This window comes from Battus philenor, unplaced genomic scaffold (assembly GCF_028537555.1).
Source record: "Battus philenor isolate CCGP_79_NKW_IND1 unplaced genomic scaffold, ilBatPhil1.0.hap1 SCAF_13, whole genome shotgun sequence".
Taxonomy (NCBI): Eukaryota; Metazoa; Arthropoda; class Insecta; order Lepidoptera; family Papilionidae; genus Battus; species Battus philenor.
Genome location: NW_027181675.1, coordinates 12,503,813 through 12,529,854, shown reverse-complemented (window position 1 = coordinate 12,529,854; position 26,042 = coordinate 12,503,813). Strand labels below are relative to the sequence as shown.

The following is a 26,042-nucleotide window of genomic DNA, read 5'->3' as shown; positions in this document are numbered from 1 at the left end:
ACTTAAATAAATTTTATTTCATCTCTCTCTTTATCACTGCTTTTATATAACAATAAAGATTTATATCTATGATTATAATATAACTTCATTTTATTTGTATTATCCATAAATAAAAGAATAAAAAAATCTATATTTCAATAAATGTGAAAATAATTTGTTTAAATATAAATAAATATTAGGTAAATATATTTCTGTTCTTTAAAATAAATTAATTTGTAATATATGCATTTAATCGCTTATTGCTCTTGATATGCGTTCGTCGATAGATAACTTATAAAATTTCCATAAATATAACTCCATTAAATGTAAAATTGACGTAATTATATAAATTTAATTAATTTTATTGTCCTCAATTTTGTGTTAAATAAATAAATTTTCGACAATTTGGTTGAGGAAAAAAATATATATTTACAACGACAAAAGCTATGCCATAAAAAAGCCAAAACATTTAAATTTTAATTTCTTTTTAGCCAAATATTTTTCCATAGGGAAGCCCGTAACTTAGTTTTTTATTAATATCAAACGAAGATAGACTTTTTTAATAACCCAATATTTTTACGAACATTTTAAAAAAAGAAATACATCTTAAACATTTTTTAAAAAACTTAAATAAAATTTAAAAATCTCCGTTGACTATACATATAAGATTTTACGCATATCGCGATGTCCTTATAAATTGTTTTAGTACAATCATATTTCATCATTTTTCATTATCTCATAATATACATTTTACACTATCCGATAACGTAGAAGTGTTACGTCCAACTCACTACACTATAAATATTCGATCCATCGTAATGTTACATCCAAGTTATGTTACATTTGGCTTTATTACATACTTTCTCAGTCAACCGCGTTTCTGGAAGACTAAACGCAACACCGACTAACGAACACATAGACATCTAACTACACACACACGCGCTATTCTAACGTACAATTTGTAGATTACGCACACATGCAAAAACTGTCGACACAACCGAATTTGTCATAGAGATATTACATATAGAGGCGACAGATTAAATTTTTCTTTATTAATAAAATTAGTTGTCTCAATTTTTTAAAAAAAAATGTTTTACACCGCTGCCTTTTCATCAGAACATTTAACGGTAGATTTGCCCAGTTATTTTACCAACTATAGTGCCTTTAAACAGATATCTAATACTTATGCACTAAAATGTCAGCAGGGGCAGCTTAACCTATAGTGCAGGATGTGCAATGTAAACTTTACTTACTTATGAAGTAGATTGTTGGAATATTATAAAAATTTCTTGTTAAGACGGCAAACTTAATAATTATAGCTGCGCGGGGTGGGGGGGTCAGGCCTACGCGGCGCCAGGGTTTCCTTGCGAGCACGAGCGCTACACGAGCTAGGGCCGCCCCTGAATGTCAAATATTTAAACACCCCTTAGACATGTTCACGGCACGTGTTTTTAATCCCACAGGATACTAATATCCTTTGCGATAGACTACGAAAAATATAATTCTTCCATACTATGTTATATACGTAGAAAATTCAAAAAAGTAGACAAAAAGACACGGCTCGCCGAGGTACAGGCGCTGTATAGTTTCGCAGCCATTTATGTCCTCAAACACTGTCCATAGAAGGTTATCGGTTATAACCCTTAAAAAACCTCTGTGTATAACAGGCTTCTGAAAAATGTCATTTCTAGTAATATAAAGGTTTAACTGATTTAAAACATATACGTTAAAGTTACACAAACTTATCGACTTTTTTAGACAAATTAACAAATAACTTTTAAATTATCTTTAATTATCAAATAAAATTACTATTTATCATCTCTAAATGTAACATCTCTATGTTACAGCTAGGTGTACATATTTATAATATTAAAAGGTAAGTAGATAGATGCTACACATTATATTTATATTCAAACAGTTTATTTTTTCGTTTATAATGTTTTTTGTGTATATATATGTAGGATTTTGAGTGCTCTAAATAAAAATATTTTTATTTGTATCAAAATACAAGATTATTTTCGAAACGTCAAAATGAGAGTAAGGAAGTACCTGTCAAACATACATGACGTTGTCATTTGTTTCACCTTATAGAAAATTTAAGCCAGTATGCTAAGTTATTTCCGAAATGTCAAAATGACAGCTCGATAAAATGTGTCAAATGTACATGACGCAATATTATTCGCATTATAAGTTTTGTGTACTCAAAATAGTGAATGCATTTAAAATTCAAATGTGTTTTCATTTAAACTCAAACCTACATATATATATAACTATATTTTAAATAGATATAATATGAAAAGGAACCGTCTAAAATTGCATATAGAACAAACAGCATAGTACCTTTAAGATTGTGTTTCACAGTCTTGTTAGTCAGAGCTTATAGACGATAAGCGAAAATATCAGATTTAAACGATTCCTTGTTTTCAAATATCTATGGTTACTTTATAACAACACAATACATTTTCTTACCACAACGCTTAAAAACATTTACATCGCATTAAGCTAATAACATCGATTTAACTACCAGTCATTTTAATTATTATTACTGAGATTATTTAGTCTGTGAATAGGCGACATTTTAAGAACGATTGTTTTTTTTTTAATATGGATGTAGGAAAATGTATTGATCAATTCCTGTTGACTAATCTAACGTTGACAGCGGGAATGAATTACATGTTATGTGCAGATTACCCTGCCTTCCTCAAGTTAGATATCGATAGATTTTATAATTATATTATGAATGAAATATTTTATAAATACCGTTAGAAAAGAAAAACCAAAAAAATAAATTATTTATTTAAAAAAAAACATGTTATACAAAAACATCTCCAATAAACACTTTGAAAGCTAATATGTGTATATATCGATGACATATTGATGACATATACAATGTTTCGCTTCATAAACACACATCTAAACACACTGCCACGAAGCGCATCCTATAAAAAGATATTTATTTATTGTAACACATTCGTAAATGTTTCCACTTCATTACTCTTGTAAAACAAACGCGTATATACGTACACTTTTATTATAAGTAACGAAAGATGTCGTGAACGCGATCGTTTGCGTTAACACTTGAGTTTTGAGCGCCGTATCAACTATATAAGAGTTTCTTTCCCTCCGAACTTAAATAGGTCCACGTGGGGACACTGTTTCGGTGGGGGACGATCTCTCTTCGGCTGTTGCTCTGCATACTAGTTTTTCGAAGTCAATATTGTTACGAACTCTGTAATGAAATTCAATTAGAATTAATTCATATTTCTTAAAATAATATTTAATGGAATCAGGCGTTACTTTGCGAAAGTCCATCCTAAGTAAGAAAAGGACCAATATTTAGCCACTTTCGCGCATGCAGTGATAGTCGTGCAACAAAGTGCACCGCCCGACAGCCCGCTGATAAATGCGTATGCGGCAAACAATGCGAATCACACAACTGCCACCGCTAAATCACTCAACACGTATTTCATTAGTGCCTAACACAGAGTCTGTGTTTGGCGGGCGGTGCACTTTGTTGCACGATTACTACTGCGTGTGCGAAAGTAGCTAAATATTGGCCCTTTTCTTACTTAAAATAATATATTACTAGGATTAAAAACATCGTCATATTTAAAAACAATAGTGTCCCTACCCTGTTTATTAAATATTTAATATATTTTTATATGAAAATATTTCAAACTCAAATTCAAATTAATTTTTTTACAAAAATAAGCGTTTACACACGCTTTTGTTTAAATCAATTATTTTAAGTTTATGTTTTAAGAAAGCCACTACCGGGAATGCTGATCTCCTAAGGGCCATTCAAAAAACCAAGTTTCACATATTTCGATCAACTAAAACCCATTAATGCTACAATAACAATTATTGAATAGTGTAATTTTAATTTTAGATTTAAAACTATTAAAAGGAAGGTCTATGTTATGTTGTGGAACTCTTTATTCAATTGCGGCACGCAAAAAAATTAAATTTCGGAAAATGGCTGGCACTATCAAAGAGTTTGGCCACCCCTGTACTATATCGTATATTTAAAATATTATAATTTTGTTACATTTCGTGGTTGATAAAGCCACACTCTCAGAGAAAATTTGTGTCACATACCATCGTAGTTGACCATGCCATCTCCGTCAAGGTCGGCTTCGCGGATCATGTCGTCCACTTCCTCCTCGCTGAGCCGCTCCCCCAAGTTGGTCATCACATGGCGGAGTTCCACGGATGAGATCAAGCCGTCGTTGTTTTTGTCGAATACCCTGGAATTATTTGCTGCTATAAAAACCTAGCAGAAACCGGTAGTCCAGCGAATTAGGAGGTTGAACTGCCAGTGGGCAGATTACGCAGCACACAAAATATATATTCCCTGGGGCCAGATAGCACAGACTGGTAGGTAAGAAGGCACACAGTGTAAAAAATTAAGTCTACCTCTAAAACACTCGTTAATTTGTTAGGTTCGTCGAAAGATGCTGGATGTCTATGGTAACGGCCAATGTTCAGCAGTTGTCGACTTATGTATGAAATTATAATATCGATGTTTAAAACAAAGTTCGAAAAATATGGAATTAAATATTTAACAATTTTTATTTACGATTTAGTTAAATTTTTATGCAGACGAAACGCCGGGAACATGGAAATATATATTTAAACCGCGAAATAATCTTTTAAAAATTAGTAATTCCATGAGTAGCATTTGCATATATTTTAACGAAATAATTCGAAAGCACGGTGACTCCGTTTCACGCATACCGCTGCTTATAAGGTTGTACATATATACAATAATTTGATTGTTTATTAGTCACATTTAAAGACAAAATTATTTATTCAACATTGTAACTTTTAACAGAACTTTTATTGACTTATTATTTATTTATTTTTCCTAACTATTTTATTATTGAGTCTATTTTGATTCGTAAGGTGTTATAATTGTTGACAAGAAGCAAGAAGAAACTCCACAACTATACATTTATTAATATAGTTTGATACAGACATATACATATACACTTTATCGGATATAGCCTAAATGAAATCAAAATAATCAAGCGACTTCACTGCGAAGGATTCTTATGTTAAATATTCGTTTATTGAATAATAAGTTTTTTCCGACAATTTAGTTTAAATATGCGTTTCGAATTTTATAAATAGTAATTTATCTCTCACGGGCTTTTATTAAAAAGTCTGAATCCGTTTATTACAAATACATTTGTGACTTTTTGTAGTCGAAAATTTGGTCAGCCTGTTTTTCACGGTTTAACTTTTATACGATATATACTATACATATAGCATGTACTGTATACTTTATACTATACATAACTATAGTAAAATAATTAATTAAACACACATTCCACACGCACCCAATAATATGTTACGATTTTTTATACTTTTAAATTTATTTTCATAATTTAAATCGTATTGATAATAATATTTAGTGTATCTACCAACACTCGAGTAGTGAAACACGGAGTGGCTTTCCCCCACGGGTTGACAGACGTCATAATCAAGGTCGTGGCAAGTCGTGGCGATTTTTGGGCCTCCGCCTATGCCTCGTAGAGGACATCTGCCGGCTGTCATTATAATGATCTACTAATGTATGAATTGTCAGCTATGTAGGTAAACAAAAATATTTCCACTATGCACTGCTATCACAAAGGAATATACTTTAGGAATAAATAAAACTAGTGATATGTCAATGAATGGATTAGAATTGCTCTTGTCTTTACCTGAAAGCTTCCCTGAGCTCGTCCTCTCCATCAGCCCCGCGCATCTTTTTGGACATCATTTGGAGAAATTCGTTGAACTCAATAGTGCCGTTGCCATCCTGATCCACTTCCTTCACCATGTCTCTGAGCTCCGTCTCTGGAATCATATGTTCCACTTTGTAATTAATTATTTTCTTTAGGTCAGTATCACGATATTTTACATTGCCTAGTAAAACAAGTTAAAACTTTGAGTGAAGTGTGATAATGTTAGTGTGATATCTATGTATTATGATATTTTTTTTCTGGGACACATATTTTTCACGTTGAATTACGTGTATGTACGTGTAATTCAAGAACATCAAAGGTACGGCACCAAGGAAATGAAATTTATTTCCAAGGGTTCGACGTATCATCATCATGTCAGCTGTAGACCACAGCTGGACATAATCCATATACAGATTTGTAATAAGACCACTTGGAAGCGGCCTGAATCCAGTGATTTTTGATGACTAAGAAGCCTGTACCGTCGTTTGTCCACTTTTGGGCGGACTTCATACGCTACGCGTGCCGGTCTGTAACCACCACTCTAGAACTTTGTAGCCAGAACAGCTACCTATTGTACGCGTTATGTAGCCTGAAGGCTGCCAATTTAACTTGCCTATGTGCTGAGCTATATCGATTACTTTTGTTCATCTAATATATTTCAGAGAAACTACATTTAGAAGTTATTTCATCACTACCCTTTTTTAAGATGTTCACTACTGGACATTGACCTCTCCCATAGATTTCCAATAAGACCGGTAAGAAGCGACCAGCATTCTGCGTTTTCAATCTTAACATAGTCGCTTTCAAACTTTATACGAAATCTTATCTATATATAAAAAATTGTTTGTCTGTATGTCCCTTATAGAATCGTAAATAATGCATTTGATCATGTAATAATCTTTAGCAAAATTGTTATGCATGAACCCTAGAAGGTTTCTTAGTTAATTTGACCAATTTTAGACAGATGGCGCTATCGTAATTTCAATGAATTTCATATATTGGTGACGTAATAATGCGCGCAAGGTACAGTACTAGCATTATCATAAATAAGACCGCATTACAATAACTTCATAGCAATGTTACCACAGCTAAAACATAAGCCTCTTGAAATTTTAGTTCCAGAACGTATCTATCTCTCCCGAATATTAATAAACTTTATACAATACATTGCAATATACCCGTATGCGATCCAAATCGTCGCAAATATTAACGACGTATCTATTATCAATTCAATAACTTTGAACACAATAAATCTAAATGTAAAAACCATTTAATTTTAGATCCGCCGTAAATAAAATCGCACAGTGCAATGCAATTGTGTTCCGCTTAAATTGCCGGCGCGAAGCCCGCGAGGCGTTCCACGTAAGCGAAATTTGATGATTTATATGCAAACGCTACCCATTCGGATATATCTCATTGAAATACGGTCCCGTGTGTTTTCATTAAAAACTATTGTTTTAAATGGTATACTATAACATTTTTTTAATGAAATATATCAGGTCATGAATATGCTCGTTCATCGTTTATAGGTGTAAAAGTTTTAAAGAGATGAATGTATAGTATAATATAATTATATAATTAATATTTATATACATAAGATTGTATTCAGACAAACATACACATTTCATTGTTTTGAAAGCAAGTAAAGCGCTCGGTTTCATCATTAGTAGTTCTTCTAACTTTAAGCAATAATAACAATTAAAGCTTTATACTGTTCTTTCGTACGGGGTGTCGTAGTACTTTTGGTATGTCGATAGGATCGCACGACGCACGACTAACAAAATATCACATAGGTAGTGTAGAACAAAGATAATGCTCTACGAAGCCGAAGTTAGCCGATTGTCTCTTTCCAAAGGTCGATGTGCAAAAGCTCATGTAAATGCCTACTAGGAAAAAAAAGATATTTTCAATTTAAATGGTTCAAAATGGCATATATTTACCCAGGTCTCTAAGTAAGAATAGAAAAAGTAACTCCGGGAAATTTTTTGAGAATTTTTATATATAACATTAAGTGGGTACAAATTAAAAACAATTACAATGAATAGAGAAGTGGACCACACGTAAGGTTCGTATATCGAACTGATCATTTCTTAAACATAATTCACGTCTCGACGCACCGCGCTCACCCCTCGCGACCGTTGTTTGTTCTGCGCGACATCATTTATAATACGAAAAAAATATTGCTTTCGATAAATTTTGAGTATAAATAGAATATTTCGCCACTTACTTAGAATGTTATTACATATCATTCAATATGACATTTTGTTTACATCTTACAAAACTTCAGAATAAGTAATCCATTTTTTATTATCATCATCATCATCCCACATCACAGCTGACGCCCACTGCAAAGCATAAGCCTCTCCTAATTATTATATACATGGGAAATAAATATTTAGAAATAAAATAAACAAATAAATAAATATAATATAATAAATATAGTTAATAATTTACACACGTATCGAAAGACAAGTTAGTGAGAGTTTTATAAAAAAAAAAACAAGGTGTACCTGTTCAAGTGTTGCTGTGTTATATATCTAATTAAATTTCAACAAAAAGTAGTTTTAATACCTCAAACATAAAATGAAAAAAAAAAACAAGAAAAAAGCAAATTTTCTAAAATCTTTCCTCGATTATATATGGTATTTAAATCTATCAAGTACAGGCAGACACATGTTCATTTATATGTATGGATTTTGAATGAGCGTAATAATTTTGAATATAAGAGTGAGATAGCAAATGACACCCTAAAATAGTACCTTTTGTTAACACCGCGAAATTAAAAAACTTCTTTAGGATTAAAAAGCATTATGTGAATAGGCGAGTGAGATAGATATCAATATCAACTTGTGCGAGAGAGACAACATACAACATCTGCTTGCATGTATGCTTGCATATGTTCTAACAAAAGTAAACTTGTTAGAACATATGAATATTTACTTTTCTATTTGCTTGGCATTCATATACTAAATATAAATATAATATTTATTTTTTATTTACTTATTACTGTTCGATATATTACTTATAAACATGGCAGTTGTTTACAGGTGTTAAAGTTTTTAAGTGGTAAATGTGTATGTCATTTGCAATTATTGTATTTTACGACCTATCCAAAAATCAATGGTTTCAGAAAAAAAAATAATGTAATGCGAAAAAAGTTTTGATAATTCGGATTACTACATATCCAAAATTATACATTGTTTACATCTGTCCCTGCAGACTGTACTACGAAAAATTATTAACATGTCGCCTTTTCAAAGAGAAAATTAATTAACGTAACATGTTCTAGAATTTTCACTTATTTTTTGTTATTATTATTAAAATAGATTTAAAAGCTAACAAAATGAGCAATGTATATACCCCTTCAAATCTTTTACATCTAATTAATAATATCAAAAAGGTGTTCTCGCATGCAGGCCCCGACGAGATTCGAACTCGTGATCTCCTGTTTACTAGACAGGCGCTTTAACCAACTAAGCCACGGCGCCGGTGACATTAGAGGTAAAATTATTAATCTGATTTCTTTACCATTAGAATATCTTGCGTAAGTCGTGGATTTAATTCTTGGAATATAAATTTATATATAGTTCACACTGCGCATTGATTATATAAGATCGCCACTGCTCACATTCAAGCTTCTAGAGGAAAAATAATGGCGTCCTCTATGTACTACACTGAACTCCAATCGCCAACCCGCCTGCAAAACGTAGCAATTATGCTATATCCCCATAGGTATCTTTGGCAGTGGCGTAGCTATGGTATTTGGGGCCAGGGGCAGATTGGGGCTTGGTGCCCCCCCCCCCCTAAAGAGTCTAAATAATTTCAAAATTCAGAACAAATTTATCGGGAAAATTTAAAAACGAACATTCCTCGCTTTTTGCCCTGCACAGTCATTAATCACATTTTCAAAATCAATAGTATCGACTAGTTCATGTTCTATTGACATTATTGCAAGATTGTTTAATCTATTTATCATTACATAATCTTGCAATAATGTAATAATTTATTATTTTTGACATTTAGGGCCCTTTTAAAAACACTTTATGTGTTTTGCGAATGAAAGGCTTATTAAACACTGTGTATATTATATTTTTGTAACCGTTTACTTTTTTTAATGTTCATATTATTTAACAACTTTTTTAGCACAAAAATAGTAAAATTCGATATTGTTTTTATGTTTTATTCAGAAAAACTCCTCAAGAGCATTAAAATGGTACAATTAACCATAATAACATTTAAATATTCTGATGCACGTGTTTATTTAGATCAAAGTACATATTTAAAATAATAGTAAATTTATAAAAAACCAGGTGAAATTATATTACATTTACAATTGGTTTAAATTTGAATTTGAAATTGTATTATTAATTATTTAATTTTAAATGATGTAGTTCATTGTACATAATACGAATCATATTCAAATTTCATCGTTGAAGTTATCGGCGCCGTGGCTTAGTTGGTTAAAGCGCCTGTCTAGTAAACAGGAGATCACGAGTTCGAATCTCGTCGGGGCCTGCAAGCGAAACGTCTTTTTGTTCATTTTAAGTATAAAAATTTTATAAGGATAAATAATAGCGCATTTTTTTAAAAAAAGTTTTTGAATTTATTTTTAAATCAATTTTTATAAACTATCTACTTTATATATAGGATTTATTTTTTCTGTGTACGATAGCTTTTGTGAATTGATGGCAAAAAACCTCTACATGTACACATGACAGTGGGTGGCATAGATGGATGGCCGTTTGGACCTCAAGGTCCTTTTCTAGAGACCACGAGAAGGCATCGGTGGACACCCACTGGGCGGTTTTATATTTACTTTACAGAAAAGAGCTTTACCCGCTATTTATAACTTAAAATCTAAATTCCCTGAGAGATATTATTAATGAAACTGGTATATACACAAAATATCTTAGACATAAAATAGCTTATCTAAAATTTAATAATTTTTAATTTAAAATTAACTAATTCTTATTGGTTAATATAACATTTTTTATTGTGATAAATTTTTTATCTTACGTACTAGACAATACTGTGTTACTGCATAGTATTAAGGTATGCTATCTCCAGGAATAACAAGTATAATTAAAATAAATAAAAACGGAATGAGATTAAAATAATTTCTTGCATAAAATAAATTCATTGCACATACATACATACACATAAGCATATATTTAATATAGAAGATATATATTTAAATATTTTTTGTGCTTTCGTAATCCGAAGTACTTTATTTCTCGAATGTTTTTTTAAAGACAAGAGTTTTATTTCTTCACTACTGTTTGTATAAACGCGAGTTTATATGCCATTGTGGTAGCTATTCTAAAGGCTCATTGCAATAAGACCTTATAAAATAAATAGATAAATATATTTTACTACTATTTCTTTGTTATTAAAGCAACGGATGACAAGTTTGCTTGGGCAATTCTTTCGTCATAAACTTTATCTGTTAACGATCTTAGTGATTTCCTGGAATAGATTTGTTTAAGACAAATTCATTCATTACCTTATTATATATAATAATAATAATTCATACGAAATTATTATTACAATTAAAACCTCAAAGGAATATGTCTGCTTGCTATGACTCGTAATTATTACTGTCTGTTCTGCAAAATGCGCTGGATTATTGATCTCTGTTTGGTTGTTTTTGTTTTGTTTTTATTATTGATTGACTTTGATTCATTAAATGTTCTTAGTGAAATAGTTTGAGGTAACAGTTGTAACTAATTTTATATTTCTGAGTTTGTTATTTCTTTTTGCCTTTTATTTGTGTTTATCTACAATAATGTAATAAACGGTTTTGATTGGACCTTTGACTGTTTTGAAATAATTAATTTTCATTATTATTCAAATGTTATAATTTTTTTTAAATTCAAATATTGTTAAGTTATATTTTTATTGAGGCTTTATTATTATTAAACATTAATTTCACAAATAAGCAATGCTTAGCGGTAGATAACTGTAACTTGAGATTGTAGGTCGCGGGTTCGATCCAAGGGATACAGCCTTATATAATTCACACTTTGTTTGCCACTGCTCAAAAACAAGTTTCCAGAGGATGACCAGGAGCGCTTTTTACGTACCATAATACCACACTGCGATCGTCAGCCTACCAGGCTTAGCGATTATTGTATATCCCCCCATAAATATGGAGGGGGGCCAGTCTTGCAGTATTGAAGTATGCAGAATATTAAAAGTTCAGTAATCATTGTGCAATGTGCCCGTAAAAGTACAGTTTTATTTTGAGCTAACCTTGAAAGCAAAATGACAATTCTGTGTACTGCAATATCCCATGTATTTTAATATTATACTGGAAACGGTCAAAATGTATCGCTGACAAGAAAATAGTGATTTATATCTTTTCGATCTAGGGATATATATTACTTTTTTATATATTTAACTCATTTAGTACGGCATAGAACAAAGCAGCTAAGACTAAAATATATTCTTAATATCTTCAGCTATTTTAGCTCAGATTTAGAACTAGGCAAGGCGATTAAAACGTGTGAAATTGAAATAGAGGAATCTTGAAAATTATGGCAAATTAGTGAGCTTTTTTGGATGCTTTTGCTTCCTATTAAGGATTTTAAGTCTTTGTTATAGAGTACAAAAAAGCTAAATGCCCTCGCGTGTGATGCCGATACGAAACATTCAAAACATTCAATATCTATCCGTCTCTCTCTCTTTTACGTGTTAATGGATATATAATCCCATCTCTTGCTCTCTAAGTCTGAACGAGCCGTAACTCATCACGAAAAAATTGACTCTTAAGTATAAAGATATAGAGATATAATTGAAACACGCATGCTAGGGAGTGATTATATCTTTTTCAAAGATATATTTGTATATATATAAGACTTAATATATATATGTATATATTAAGTCGCGCGCTATCCTTGTCTGTGCCATATACAACTGCACGCAAGAGTTACTAATTTTGTGAAGCCTAGAGAAATGTATAAGAATTATAATTTTATTTCTTATAAAAATAAGTGTAATTTTACTCACATACACGTACGCATATATATATATATATATATATATATATATATATATATATATATATATATATATATATATATAGATAAATAGATAAAATTAAGTTTTCATATAATATTTAATGACCTTAATCCTATTAAATATGATTGATTTTTCTATTTTGTTCACACCTTATGCACAGGGATCCCAAAATAGTTTCTTTTGTTAATACCGCAAAAAGAATCTTACTGGAGCAGAGGTGTCAAACATGCGGCCCGCATTGAGAGATGAACATTTATTTTATTACGGCCCAATATATCCGATGCAAATGAAATATAGAATAGAATCTGAATCAGCATATAAAATTATAATAACTTTTGCACACATAAATTAAAATTGTACGCGCGAAAATGTAAAAATTATAATTAGCTGAAATGATGGCATAAATCTCCTCTCCGAAATTGTATTAATAACGCTCATATTGGATCAAATTTCACACCGGTCTCGACCCATAAAACTTCTTCCGAAAAATTAAACATAGTATGGTAGTATCGGTTTAAAATATCTGTGAACTGAATACAGAAAAAACTGAAATATTTTGTCTTCTATGTGTACGGCAAAGTAGTAATTAAAATTAAAATATATGTTTCTCATCGTTTCAGGTAATAGATTCCCTCTACAAGGCCTAGGACTCCCACAAAGATATTTATGGGAGGATATATCATAATCGCCACGCTTGGCAGGAGATATGAAGGATTGTATCACGTGAAACGTCACAGTCCTTTACCGTTGCTCGATTTGTTTCTCTGAATATTATTTTTTTCTCGCCTTAAGCATTTTGATAAGTTAGCTTTTAATTTTAATACACCTATAATAAAGCAAGGTTGAGCAACCTTTTTTATTAACTGGCCAATTGAAATTTAATTTTTTTTTGGCAGCCCGCATATAAAGTAACACTTATTCAGATAAAAAAATTTAAAATAAAAAGTAAAGATTTCATATTTAAATTTGCTATAGCTTTTCCGAAACAAGCTGATCGTTATCAGACGAATTGATGAGATAGTGACGTAAGCAGTTTACTAATCGTGCATCACACATATCGGTGGCCATTTTTAATTAATTATTTCGGTTCAATTTGTACTACCACATTATTACAAATAATTTTAAAACAATGTATTAATATCAATCTAAATTAAATTATAGAAATGGTTTGCGGGTTTCTTAAATGCATTTAACAGACCGTAAGCGGCCCGCGGGCCGCGTGTTGTTTATGCCTGAAGGGTTAAAAATCATTTCGTAAATGGGTGAGTGAAACGGATAGCTATACTTGTGCGAGTGAGATAAAACACAGCTGCTTGTTTTCTGTTGACTTTTTAATTGGAAGATTATTTATTTATATATACTTATATACTTGTTTCTATACATTCATCTATGTTTATTTATTCCAAATTTCAATCAATATTTTATTTATATTTTATAATCACGGTTCTATGATTTTATGGTCAAAATTTTTTTAAATATTCGTAATGTTATACAATTTTTAGTTATTTTATATGATGTGTTATTTGCTTTAGATATGAAATTACTTTCTTTATTATATTGACTTCCAAATATAACTATTTAAATTTCAACGTTTTTTAATGCGTTAAAAATGTCCAAGATACGATTTGTTTCCGCAAAAAAAATATTTTTGGACAGGACTTAATGCTGCAGTATGCCATTTGTAAACTCCGCGGGTTCTAAATTGCAGGGCGTCTTTTATGGTAGAGAAGCTCTAGCTCCTGGAGCCTCGCCTCGGGTCGCTTCATAACATACTTATACTTAGAACATACTTCACAACTTATCGAATTACACTTACATTTCATAAGGGTTTCGTGTAATTAATAATAAAATGATGAAAACAAATTATTATCATTTCGGCAAAGCTTCTTTATGCACGTCATAAAAGTCAAGACACTGGTATAATATACATTTAAATATGTATTAATACATAGTGTCATTGCAAATTCTCTCTATGTACTATTGTAAAGTTGAAATACAATAATAAAGAACATTAAGATAATATATTGTTTTTGATAAGTATTAAATAATATATATGTTGTGTTACAACACCTCAAATAATATAGGTAATCTATTTAGCAACTCAAAGGTTATTAATTATTTTCTTATTTATGTTTTTAACTTTAATTTTACGTCTGTAAGTAAATATCGTACGATTATTTCACCGCCACCAACAGCGGCGCCGTGGCTTAGTTGGTTAAAGCGCCTGTCTAGTAAACAGGAGATCGCGAGTTCGAATCTCGCCGGGGCCTGCATGCGAGTCACCTTTTTGTACATTTTTCCTGAGTTTTTATTACAACTACAATAAATGTTTGATGATATAAATTCGTTATTTTTTTTAACTTATTTAATCAATTTATATAATCTGTATTTGTGTAATCAATTGTACAAAAACATATATATAACTATATAATTTTTTAATTATCATTTAAGATACTATGCCAGTAGACTAAAGGGCTGGTAGATATCGATATAATTTTATACTATGATACATAAAGATTTCTTCAGAAAAAAGTCTGATGAGATAAATTGTACGATTGTATCGACTACACATATTGTTGTAAACATGTATATACCAGTTCGTTATATATGTGTAAATATGCATGTTTATATATATAACAATCTGTTGAATAAGCAAAAAAATATCAAAAAATTTAAAAAGTTCATTAAACTAAAACAAAAAATATTTTAAAGTAAAAATAAAGCTTGGGTACGAATTGTTCTACTACTGTAATAAAGATATTGCAAAAATAACCAGAAACATGCGTCTGAGTTTATTGTAGGCTCTTTTTAAAGTTAGGAGTACTATTCAATAATTATTTATAATTTTCATAACGATATTGGAAGGCCGTCGAGTTTTTAGATCGCTTAGATTGACCTGGGACAAAAGCCCTGGAACCTTGATTTGGTCTGTCACTATTTGTTTAGCATTCCGACACAGGGGCGGTCGGAAGGACCGAACCTCATACGGTGGTCGATTGCTATTTCCTTGTTAACATTACTAAAAATTTTAAAAAGCATTTGTGGTGGGAGATGAACTGTCGCAAGAACATAGCAACACTTCAATCTATAATAATTGTGTGTTGTCATCACCTGTAATTTATGAATCTATGTTTGTCTGGCTAGAAATAATTTATAACATAGTTTGCCCCTTTTTTTAGAGACTATCTCTATCTCTTTCTAGCGTTATAAGAAGTTGAATCACAAGCAAATAAGACCATATTGCTTACGATTTGTTTTTAATTTTGTATGTATCTTCCGGCGATACTGGCCATAAATATATAAGGCATTAATAAATGATAAAGAAAAAAAAATAAGGCAGATAAATAATAATTATTGCCTCAGTTTTATTATATAGAATATTACTTTCATAATACGGTGGCCGTATAGAACAATCAAGAATATTTAACATTAATATTGTGATAAAATAATTACTATAAACGCTTAAAAATGTAACTGCTCTGGAATTTAAAGGGCATGTAACTGGCCGAAAACAGAATTGCGAAGTCCAATTAAATATAAAAAAATAAGAGAGAAATACGTCAAAATAAAAAAGGGACATATTACACCTCGTTTGTATTCGGCATGAAGCACGCGGGAGACCGGCTTTTGTTCACCTTGCGACAGTCGAACGGGATATTGCAGATATTTATCTTTAAATATGAAACCAATTTATGGTCGGATAAATGAAATATAAAAATTAATTTTCTTTTATTTATTTCTACTGAAGTTAAATGATATACTTTTTAATCTCTGAAATATTACGATGGCAACATGGATTATTTCCGTTATTATTAAAAAGAGAAATAGTAATGGAACAAAGATATATGAAAATGTTAATTATAGATTTAATACATTACGTTTATCAGCTGTTTATTAGAGGAATAACATTGTTACTTTAGATAATCACAGCATCATTACTCTAACGATTGGTCGCTATTGAACAGTAGCCGGCGATAAATATTGCACATCGAACATTGGAAAGAGACAATCGACTAATTTCGGCAACTTCTTATAAAAACACTCCACTTATATACCCAACAATATTCTTATAAAAACACCCCACAAAACGAACATTAGCATTATAAAATAGATTCAAATTAAGAGTGTCTATTGGAGATCAAATTGACGAGTAGTAGGCTAACATAGGCTATCATGAGCTAAACCTACTAAAGCACTAAATTAGCTTTGCTTATGGTAACAATAAAAACTAACTTGATTCTTAAAAAATATATACGCAGAGATAAAATCCGGAGTCAAATTACATATATAAACTTTAACCAGCTATTTATTTTTAATACGATTTAATTGATCATAGAAGCTTGCTACAACAAAATATACATTAACAGCTTCAGCTCCTCATTTGTAACTTTAGTCTTTGAAATTAAAATAACATCGACGTCCTTGCTATGATTTTAACAAGTGTTTTATATTATTATGTCATATATTGTAGAATATGGATCTCAGGATTGGTAATATAAGTACTCTTGCTATGTAGGAAGGATCGAACGCATCCAACGCCGGTTCCTACGTTATCTTTAATATAAATGTGGTTTACATGACAGTGATTATCTCAATCAATGTAGGTGTCACTATCTACTCACCTTGGTAAAGCGCAAAGACAGGGAGTTGGCAGATATCATGTATCTAGCTAAAATTTTAAATGTCTCTGTCGATTGCCCCGAACTCGTTAGTTCTATATTTATATCTATTCCATTCTATATATATTCCATCTTATCAGCAGAGAAATCCGAAGTCACTCTCTGTTCCGAATGGTCGCAATAACAAAATAACTCATTGTTGCGTGCTCCGCGTAGGTTAAATGATTTGGTCGGAGAATTAGAATTTGACGTTTTTAGTGTCAATCCAAATGCCTTAAGGTGCAAATACATGAACGATTTATTTGGTTCTCGAATTTAAAATAATAATTTTTTTATTTATTTATACATTTTATGCATATATGTGTGTGCATGGTCATGCTTATATGTAAATATGCATGTGTATGTGAGTATATGTTTATATGTATCTTGTAAGACTTTGTTGCTCATCCTGTATGTGCTATAGAGTTTATTGAGTAACTTTATTTCATGTAGGATTATGATCCTTTTGCACGTCCTTACAATTTAAGTAATGCTAAAGGCAGAAACTTGTAACGATCCGTTGACGTGTAGGTCACCTGTTAAAATGTAACTAGTTTTAAATTTCCTGAACGCGTAAAAATAGGATAAAATAAAAAATACATAATCACACTCACAATCTGTTTCAACAAGAATATCAAGAACGTTGTATGTATCGTAAGCGTAACAAACTGAAATTAAAGGTATATTTTCAAATGTTATTAGTGAAATATATTTTATAGTAAACAAATTGGGGAATATCGTAACCACCCCTTTCCCTTTATACAAAAAAAAAAACTACCAGAGGCAATTAATAACGAACGAAATTTTTCATTTGAATCAAACCCGGCAGTTGTGTTAGACATATCTTAAGTATTTACTGATGCTAGCATTTTTGGTCCAGTCGGTAATAAATGTCCCCTCTTGTTATCAGGTAGCGAGGAACAGCCGGAAAATATTTTTTTATTTCTAATTTCAATTTGAATTTTTATACATTTTATATATGTGGACTGAATTTTCATAACATATTTATTTATTTATTTTTAAATGAATTTGTATTTGAATCAAAAATCCTTATGTAATATACTTCATTATTACTTCTTTTACACGCTTTTTTGGCACGCATCTTACACATATTACATTTTAAAATTGAGGAACAAATCCCCAAATTTATCATATGACGCTTGTATTTTCATAATATATTTTTGCACGCTTTCCCAAGGAAGGTTTCTACCGTGTAAAAAAAGAAATAGTGTGTCTCAATAAAATGAAATAAATCAAATAAAAATTAAAATTCGAAATATCTTTATTTAGGTAGGCATCTAGATGCAATTTCGAATCGACAATTATTTCAACATTATGAGTAGTAAACCACCACTAGCTCGGAATGCTGATCTGCTGGGAAGAGCTGACCAGCAAATTATCAGCTGTTCAAAAGCTAAATATTTGGTATGCTATAATAAGATTTGTTTAAAAATAAACCTTTAATTTTAGATTTAAAGCCAAGAAAAGGTATGTTTTAGATATTTCACAATCAATTTCAGATTGGCCAAATGAGAGATTTAAAAATTCTTATATTTCTTGAAAAAAAGTACATTGTTCATTGCTCACTCAGGAAGCTAATTATTGTCAAGAATTTTAAAAAACTATATTTGTAACGAGCTACTGTTGAATATCTCGCCTGCTCTTTTTAGCAGGACTGCCTTCCGAGCCAGTGGTAACTTCCTGTAGGGACAACAAACCTGATATTTTATATTGATTGACTAATCGAAAGTGATTTTAACAGCCTATCCAATAAAAAATATTTTGATGCCTTATGGAACTTTGATATATATATATATATATATATATATATATATATATATATATATATATATATGTGCAATAAGACTCGTAAAAGAATTGTTAACTTTTTGAAGACGTAATTAAGGCATTACCTATTCATTTATATTTCTTGTATTTATCATCTATCTGCCAATATTTTACATATTTTAAATTATGTCGCAAACATTTAGTTACTAAGTGAAAGAATAATATTTCTTTTTATTTTGTAAGCGTAAATAACGGAAGTATTCGATGCATTTTATGTAATTTTGTTGTGCTTGTTACTTATTTCAATCGGGGCCCCTTTTAGAAGGATAAGGATTTGAATAAGACCAATTATTCCATTCCTATAAAGGTAAAGCGTGGGCAGGTAATGGTGAACTATAAACCGAGTGATTTATCTTAATTGTTGATCTAGCTATAAATCCTTCGACTAAGGACACCGGTAAAAATGTTTCGAAATTTAAATATCAAAGACAATCTCTTATCCACCGATCTACATAAAAACTTCTTGATGTACAAATCTTTAAAATTCAAGAACTTTGATTACGTAACTTTTTAAAAGGAGGATAAAAATAAATATACAAGAAAAACCTTATTATATCAGAAGCATTTATTAGACACATGAGGAAGAACTTAGCGATGACGTCATCCAAACGGAACTTTTTCCTATATTCAAGGACAATGAATTGATAGTATCAGTAGAACTTACTGTTCCTTGGTAAATAAATATGCATTCACATATTGAAATAAATATCAAGGCATGTCTCGGGAGTCTTAAAGTTAAGAGTGAATAGGTTTCTTCTAGGCAAGAATGCAGCTTCGTTGACCTCGTCATCGTTTCACAGCAGGCGAGAGAGAAGTCGGATGCTTTGCATATAGTCGATAAAAAATATCTCTTTGTGTGTTTGGCACTAATCGGTGTAACATAGCTCCTGAAGATGCCCCGTGGAGGGGTGAAACACGTGTTGAGTGGTTTGGTGGTGGCGGTTGTGTGATTCGCATTGTTTGCCGCATGCGCATTTATCAGCGGGCTGGCGGGCGGTGCATTTCATTGCACGACTACCACTGCATGTGCGGAAGTGGCTCAATATTGGTCATTTTCTTACTTAGGATGGACTTCCGCGAAGTAACGCCTGATTCCATTAAATAAAAAATAATACATTTGTATGCGATGGAGGTAGGAGCGAGATGTATAACAACGAAATCTCCTATACATATGTTATAAAACTGACTGAAGGCCTTCGGACTATCAATAGCGATTAGCAGCTAAATTCTGAAACGACTTTTACAAGTGGGAAGGATTATTTGAAATTTGTTAGGTGGAGAGAGGAGTCTGGTAGGTGAAGGTGAAATCGAAAAAAAATGAGGATGAAGTTGGTGGTCAATGCATTACAACGCCACCTGAAAACGATACGAGACAGATGACATGACATGATCCCTAAGGATCCCTGTGGAGTTGCTTCTCGATATACTGGTATGTACAAGGTGATTGCATATAAGTATAAAAGCTTTAAAGGAGTCGATACTAAAGCTCATTGGTCACCAAAAAGCTTTGAGCCTTTTAAAGCCATTTCCAATTAACCTTGTATAAAGTTATCAATTTGATTTTCTTTCTATTAGAATAAGACAGAACGTTAAATTTCTGGCAATACATAGTACATATAAACAGATAGTTAACGCTTGGTTTATCTGGTACAGAATGCCTAGATGGTATAAACCTGCTATTACACTAATTGTACAATGTCTAAAATAAATGAATGAATAATAGTTAATTTTAATATGTAGAAAACCAAATTTTAATAACGCTTTTTGATAGTATAATATCGGTACGTTATCTATCATTTCTGAAACCATTGATTGGTCAGGTTACACCCTATGTAGTCCACCATACACAATTGTATTGTAAGTGTATTGTAATAGTAATATATCTTGTTTACCTTCTTTATAACGTACCAAAGGAAAATTAAACTTAAAAACGTAATTTCTCTATTTGCACAAATAATTATTTGAGATCAGTATCCTTTAAAGTTACGTAAGTCGCTACTTCTATTTATTGATTGAATTTAAATTATGTTAATAGCAAATAGATGCTATTAAATCCGATGTTAAAAATAACTTGGAACGAACACAAATGGACAGTTTATTGTCTCTGATATTTATAGTCATTCGTCGGCAGTTGGGAAGACATTTGGCAGAGGTCTTGGCACATCACATTATTGGTGCGGTTCGGGCTTAACGAAACCGATATCAATCACTTCCTGTTGTGTTTTGTGATCCGATACGTTGTTATAAAATTAAATCAATAATCGTTGAGTAATCTCGCAATTAAAGAGGTCGGTTTCTTATGGCTTACTTCGACTGGTCAATATGTACACAGCCTTCTAAGCAGTTCCGTTATATTACGCGACACGAGGCGAAAATTTTAAAAAAATAACTACACCATTTCAACAAAACATTTCACCGTACTATTACCCATATGAAAAATTCTAGAATTCCGTAAAAATTCAAGTTACGAGTATATAGTATAGTATTTGTTCCTCAATCTACAGATATCTTAATTAATTATTATATTTGATAGTATATCGTTATTAATAACACTTTTAAAATTAGAACATGGTGATCTTATATCATTGCTTATTGGAAGAGTTAGGTGGACTGAATGCATAGTAAAAGTCATGGAAAGTAGCTGGATTCGGACAGCGAAAGACCAGTCATTTTGGCAAGCATTTTACGAGCTGATGTGATGATGACGAGACTGTCTGATGACTATCTAGACCTCGATCATCATTGAATAAAGATTGACACTATAATAAGAGTTCGATGATAAAATGTGAAATCATGTTATAACGTTATTAATCAATTTGAGTGTGTACAACATCCGTACACATTTTCAAACTACCATTTTCCATTTCCGTTCCGTTATTATTATCTAATATTATTATTTAACTTGAATTATTAGTAATTGTATCAATTGATATTTATACTCTGTTACATGTTAATCAGAAAGATCGAGCAGTGAGCGCCCAGCGGTAGAGGAATGAAATTCCTGGGATAAAATCTTATGTATTACACTCTTTGGGCATTAATTATATAGGATTGCTGCTACTCACAAACAAGTTACCAGAGGACAAAATAGAGAATTTTTGTGTACTTGACTGAATTACGTACCTTTAAATCCAACCGGAATATTATCTTGATATCTACCTTGTATTTTCAATATCTCTTTTAACCCTTTTTATTTTGATTATCTACTGTTTACAATTAAATTATAATTGGCTAAGCAACTTGTTATAAATTACCGTGTAAGCTTTATATTTTTGTAAATTGTAACAAGTACAAGTGGACATGATTTGATTAAATAAATTTTAACATTATATGCATTTAAAAAGAATGCCATTTTGCAAAAAAAAAAATGAAATGTGTTCTAAATTTGAACATTTATAAATAAACACTGGTACGTAAATAAATAGCAAGTACCAGTGGATATCGCAGCGTATACTGCATGCGGTTTTGAGAAATACGAGCGACTCGTAGCGAAGTAACCGCTGTAACTTGTGACGGTGACCTCAATTCATTTTAAACTGGCAACATTTTAATAATAAATATACAACTAAACTATCTCGTTTTTACATATGTATATATAAAACAATTGATTTATTAAATAACCAACAGTCCCGAAACACTTTGTTTTGCCAAAGGTAGCCTGCCTGTCGCATTTTAATATAAAAAGTGTAACTTATTTCATAATGGACACTTTATTTATTTAGATGCGACATAAAGGGGACATTAAGCAATATGCTATTGACGCATTCTTATAGAAAAAAAAGTAATACATCTCATATTTAAGAATAATCACTTTATTTATTGATTAAATGTGGTGTAAATAAATTTTTTTATTGATTTACATATACCAATCAATGCAGAGGTTTAAATTCGCAGCAAGTGAACTGTCAAAAGCGCTAAGTTCACTGCGAATCGACGAACGCGCGAAGTTCAAAACTAACTGTCAAATACGGTTTCGATTGTCATTATATTTTCTGAAATCCTCTCTCTCTTTCTTCGCTATATATACAGTGCCTGGCGATAAATATTGCACATCGACATTTGGAAAGAGACAATCGGCTAAGATGGGCTTCGTAGATCGTTATCTCTGTCGCACGAAATACAAACAGCCCGGTATCTATTGTTATAATTGATATTGTATTGTTAAAATGAGACACTGTTATAAAACCTAACCTCTTTGAGAGCACAGGTAGTAGATTATTTTTATTTATGGTGTATATTATATATAGTTGTAATTTTCCTAAATATTTAAATACGTAAATATAATGTGAATATGTTTTTTTATTTTATTTTACCCCAACCTGAAGCCACCACATATACAAAAATTGGTGTATTTTATACAAAGAATAAAAATAATTATCAAAAGAAGCAAATGATACTTTTAACAGCTTCTAATAAATACCGAACTGTTGTCACATGACTCTAGTCAGTTTGTAGTCTCCCGACTCCATGGACATCAGCGTAAGATACACCAATACCTCACTTTGCGACGTGGTTACGTTCCAAAAAAACACGACGCAAAATGAAACGTCGCAAAGTGAATTAGGATTTTCTATAGTAAGCCATGTAAAGATCGAAGATAGGTTCCAGGGTTACGAAAATACAATTTTTTTAAAAGAAAATTGAACAAAATTGAAGGACTCGAACTCAAAAACAACGCAACCTCGAAAATTTGACGACGCACAGTGAAAATTAGTAGTAATTAAGCAGCGACGCAACTTTGAAAAAAATGCAAAACGAAACGACGCAAAGCGAGGTATTGGTGTATATCCTTACGTTTACCAATGGTCTCCACTCAAGAACCTTACTACCTCAGCAGATATCTTTTCTATGCGCTATATCGCCTGCCATTCAAGTGTAATGTAACTCGTTACCTCTACGATAGTAACCCTATGTTTAAACAGTAAAAATTATAAAACTTATTCTATATTAGAGAATCTCTTTATTTAATAAAATAACATTGCATTTACAAATTGCTCATAAGATGTAAACAGGATGATTGGTTAGATGTTAAAGTTAACATTTATACCAAAAAATGTTTAAAGTTTTTTCATCTATTTTTAATCATACTGTATAACGTGATCAATCTGAGATATGTTACACCGATTTATTTCTCCTATTGGAATCCGTCAGGACCTCAACTTATGGCAGATCAAAGTCTACAGGAACTGATGGTAAACAAAAATTAATTTTTATATGTAGTAATTCGTATTTAGTAAACGCTTTTTCTTACTAGATAATTATTACGTTATTATTTATCAAACAGAGAGCTCTAAAACAGAGTTTACTATATTAATTGAAAATAAATTAAATATACGTTAACCTCTATAAAGATTTTAGATCCTTAACTAAACATTTTATATAGCTTTATAGAGAATATAAATCATTCTTACCTGAAGGTCGCTGTCCGAGAGACCTCATCACCACGCCTAGCTCCGCCATCGTGATGGTGCCGTCTTCGTCCTTGTCGAATAACATGAACGCTTCCTTGAATTCTAGAAATCGTAAATCACCATATTTATCCATTTACATCAATACATCACTCACTACAGACAAATAACTAATATATGGTCAGATTTACACAAAATACAATATACGAGATTATTTGCAAAATATAAGATTATGTCTAATAATGCAGGGGTGACCAAGCCGCTAGGTAGTCAGAGCCAATTTTTCAAAATCAGTTAAATACGTATGAAAAGGCTATTAAAAGCACAGAAAGTATATGAAAAAACATAAATAAAATTATGAGGTATGTGTATTATTTTGAATATAAAAATTGTTGAATAATTAATGATCGCCTTCATCAGTCATTCCTCTAGGTGTTGGTTAGTTAATACGGTGTTTGAATTTCATATTAAAACAGGTTTAAAAACATAATTATGTTTTTAAAAATTATCGATATGAATAAAAAGAGAACTCGGATAAATATATAAAGAGCTATAAAAAATCCTTCAAAGAGCCGCAGGTTGGACACCCCTGCGTATACGTATATACATACGTAAAGTAACACCAATAAACTATTATAACAAAGGTCTCATGTTCATAGGTTTTTGATTCGATATTTGAATCTTTATATTTGGTTTAGTATATAAGCCTATGAAGTATGGTAGTTAAAAACTGTTACTTATGCGCAGGTTAGAATCCAAGTAAAGGCATATTTTACATGAAGTATATAGCACAGTCGATGCTCTTTGACGGTGAGGAAACATTGTGACACAACAAACTAAATTCAGAAGGATACGTAACTTACACCATAGACCGTGTGAAGAATGGCCAGGACACTACGAGGAAAATCTATCTCCTAACCGAAAAAATAAGTCTTTTTCTAAAACCTTGTTTTCCTATAGATAAAGAAGAATTAATAAATAATAAGAAGATTATAATTTGTTTCGAACAGGACAATGCTGCATGTCATACAGCAACAAAAATGTACGAATCATTGCAAACAAATTTACAGGTTCCTCTAATTTTACAAAGTTTAGCTATTTATAAGCCATCACACTATAAGGGTTATTACCTCTGGATTTTATTTTATTAATAATAAGAAGAATATATTTAAAAGAGTTCATATTTGCAGCCAATAAACTCAAAATCAGTGACCTGTTTTTCTTAATAAACCTGACATTTTATCAAAATATGATTGAACACAAAACCAGTAATATATCCAAACAATGTGGTGTTATTTTAGTCATGGAATATGTAATGGACATAAGGCTCCCACAAAAGATATCAAATAGAATAATCGGTTGGAAGCGACTAGCCTCCTGTGTCTTTCAACGACCTG

The 26,042-nt window shown here is 31.2% G+C and overlaps 1 protein-coding gene and 3 non-coding genes across 7 annotated transcripts in view; 2 read left to right on the top strand and 2 right to left on the bottom strand.

The window, feature by feature from the left end:
* Positions 1-2,813: 2,813 nt before the first annotated feature.
* The window catches only part of LOC137933226 (calmodulin-like), an 82,887-nt gene continuing 59,658 nt past the window's right edge, over positions 2,814-26,042 (bottom strand). For all 4 annotated transcript variants that reach the window (XM_068777081.1, XM_068777084.1, XM_068777083.1 and 1 more), the window contains 4 exons: positions 24,649-24,750; positions 5,688-5,823; positions 4,078-4,226; positions 2,814-3,208 (listed from right to left, as the gene is read on the bottom strand). In XM_068777081.1, coding sequence (XP_068633182.1) covers positions 3,177-3,208; positions 4,078-4,226; positions 5,688-5,823; positions 24,649-24,750 — 419 coding nt within the window. In that variant the 3' untranslated portion in view covers positions 2,814-3,176. The remainder of the gene's footprint in view (positions 3,209-4,077; positions 4,227-5,687; positions 5,824-24,648; positions 24,751-26,042) is intronic.
* On the bottom strand, positions 9,126-9,199 carry TRNAT-AGU (transfer RNA threonine (anticodon AGU)). Its single transcript has one exon. It is a non-coding gene; the product is annotated as a tRNA-Thr (tRNA).
* On the top strand, positions 10,153-10,226 carry TRNAT-AGU (transfer RNA threonine (anticodon AGU)). Its single transcript has one exon. It is a non-coding gene; the product is annotated as a tRNA-Thr (tRNA).
* TRNAT-AGU (transfer RNA threonine (anticodon AGU)) lies at positions 14,928-15,001 on the top strand. Its single transcript has one exon. It is a non-coding gene; the product is annotated as a tRNA-Thr (tRNA).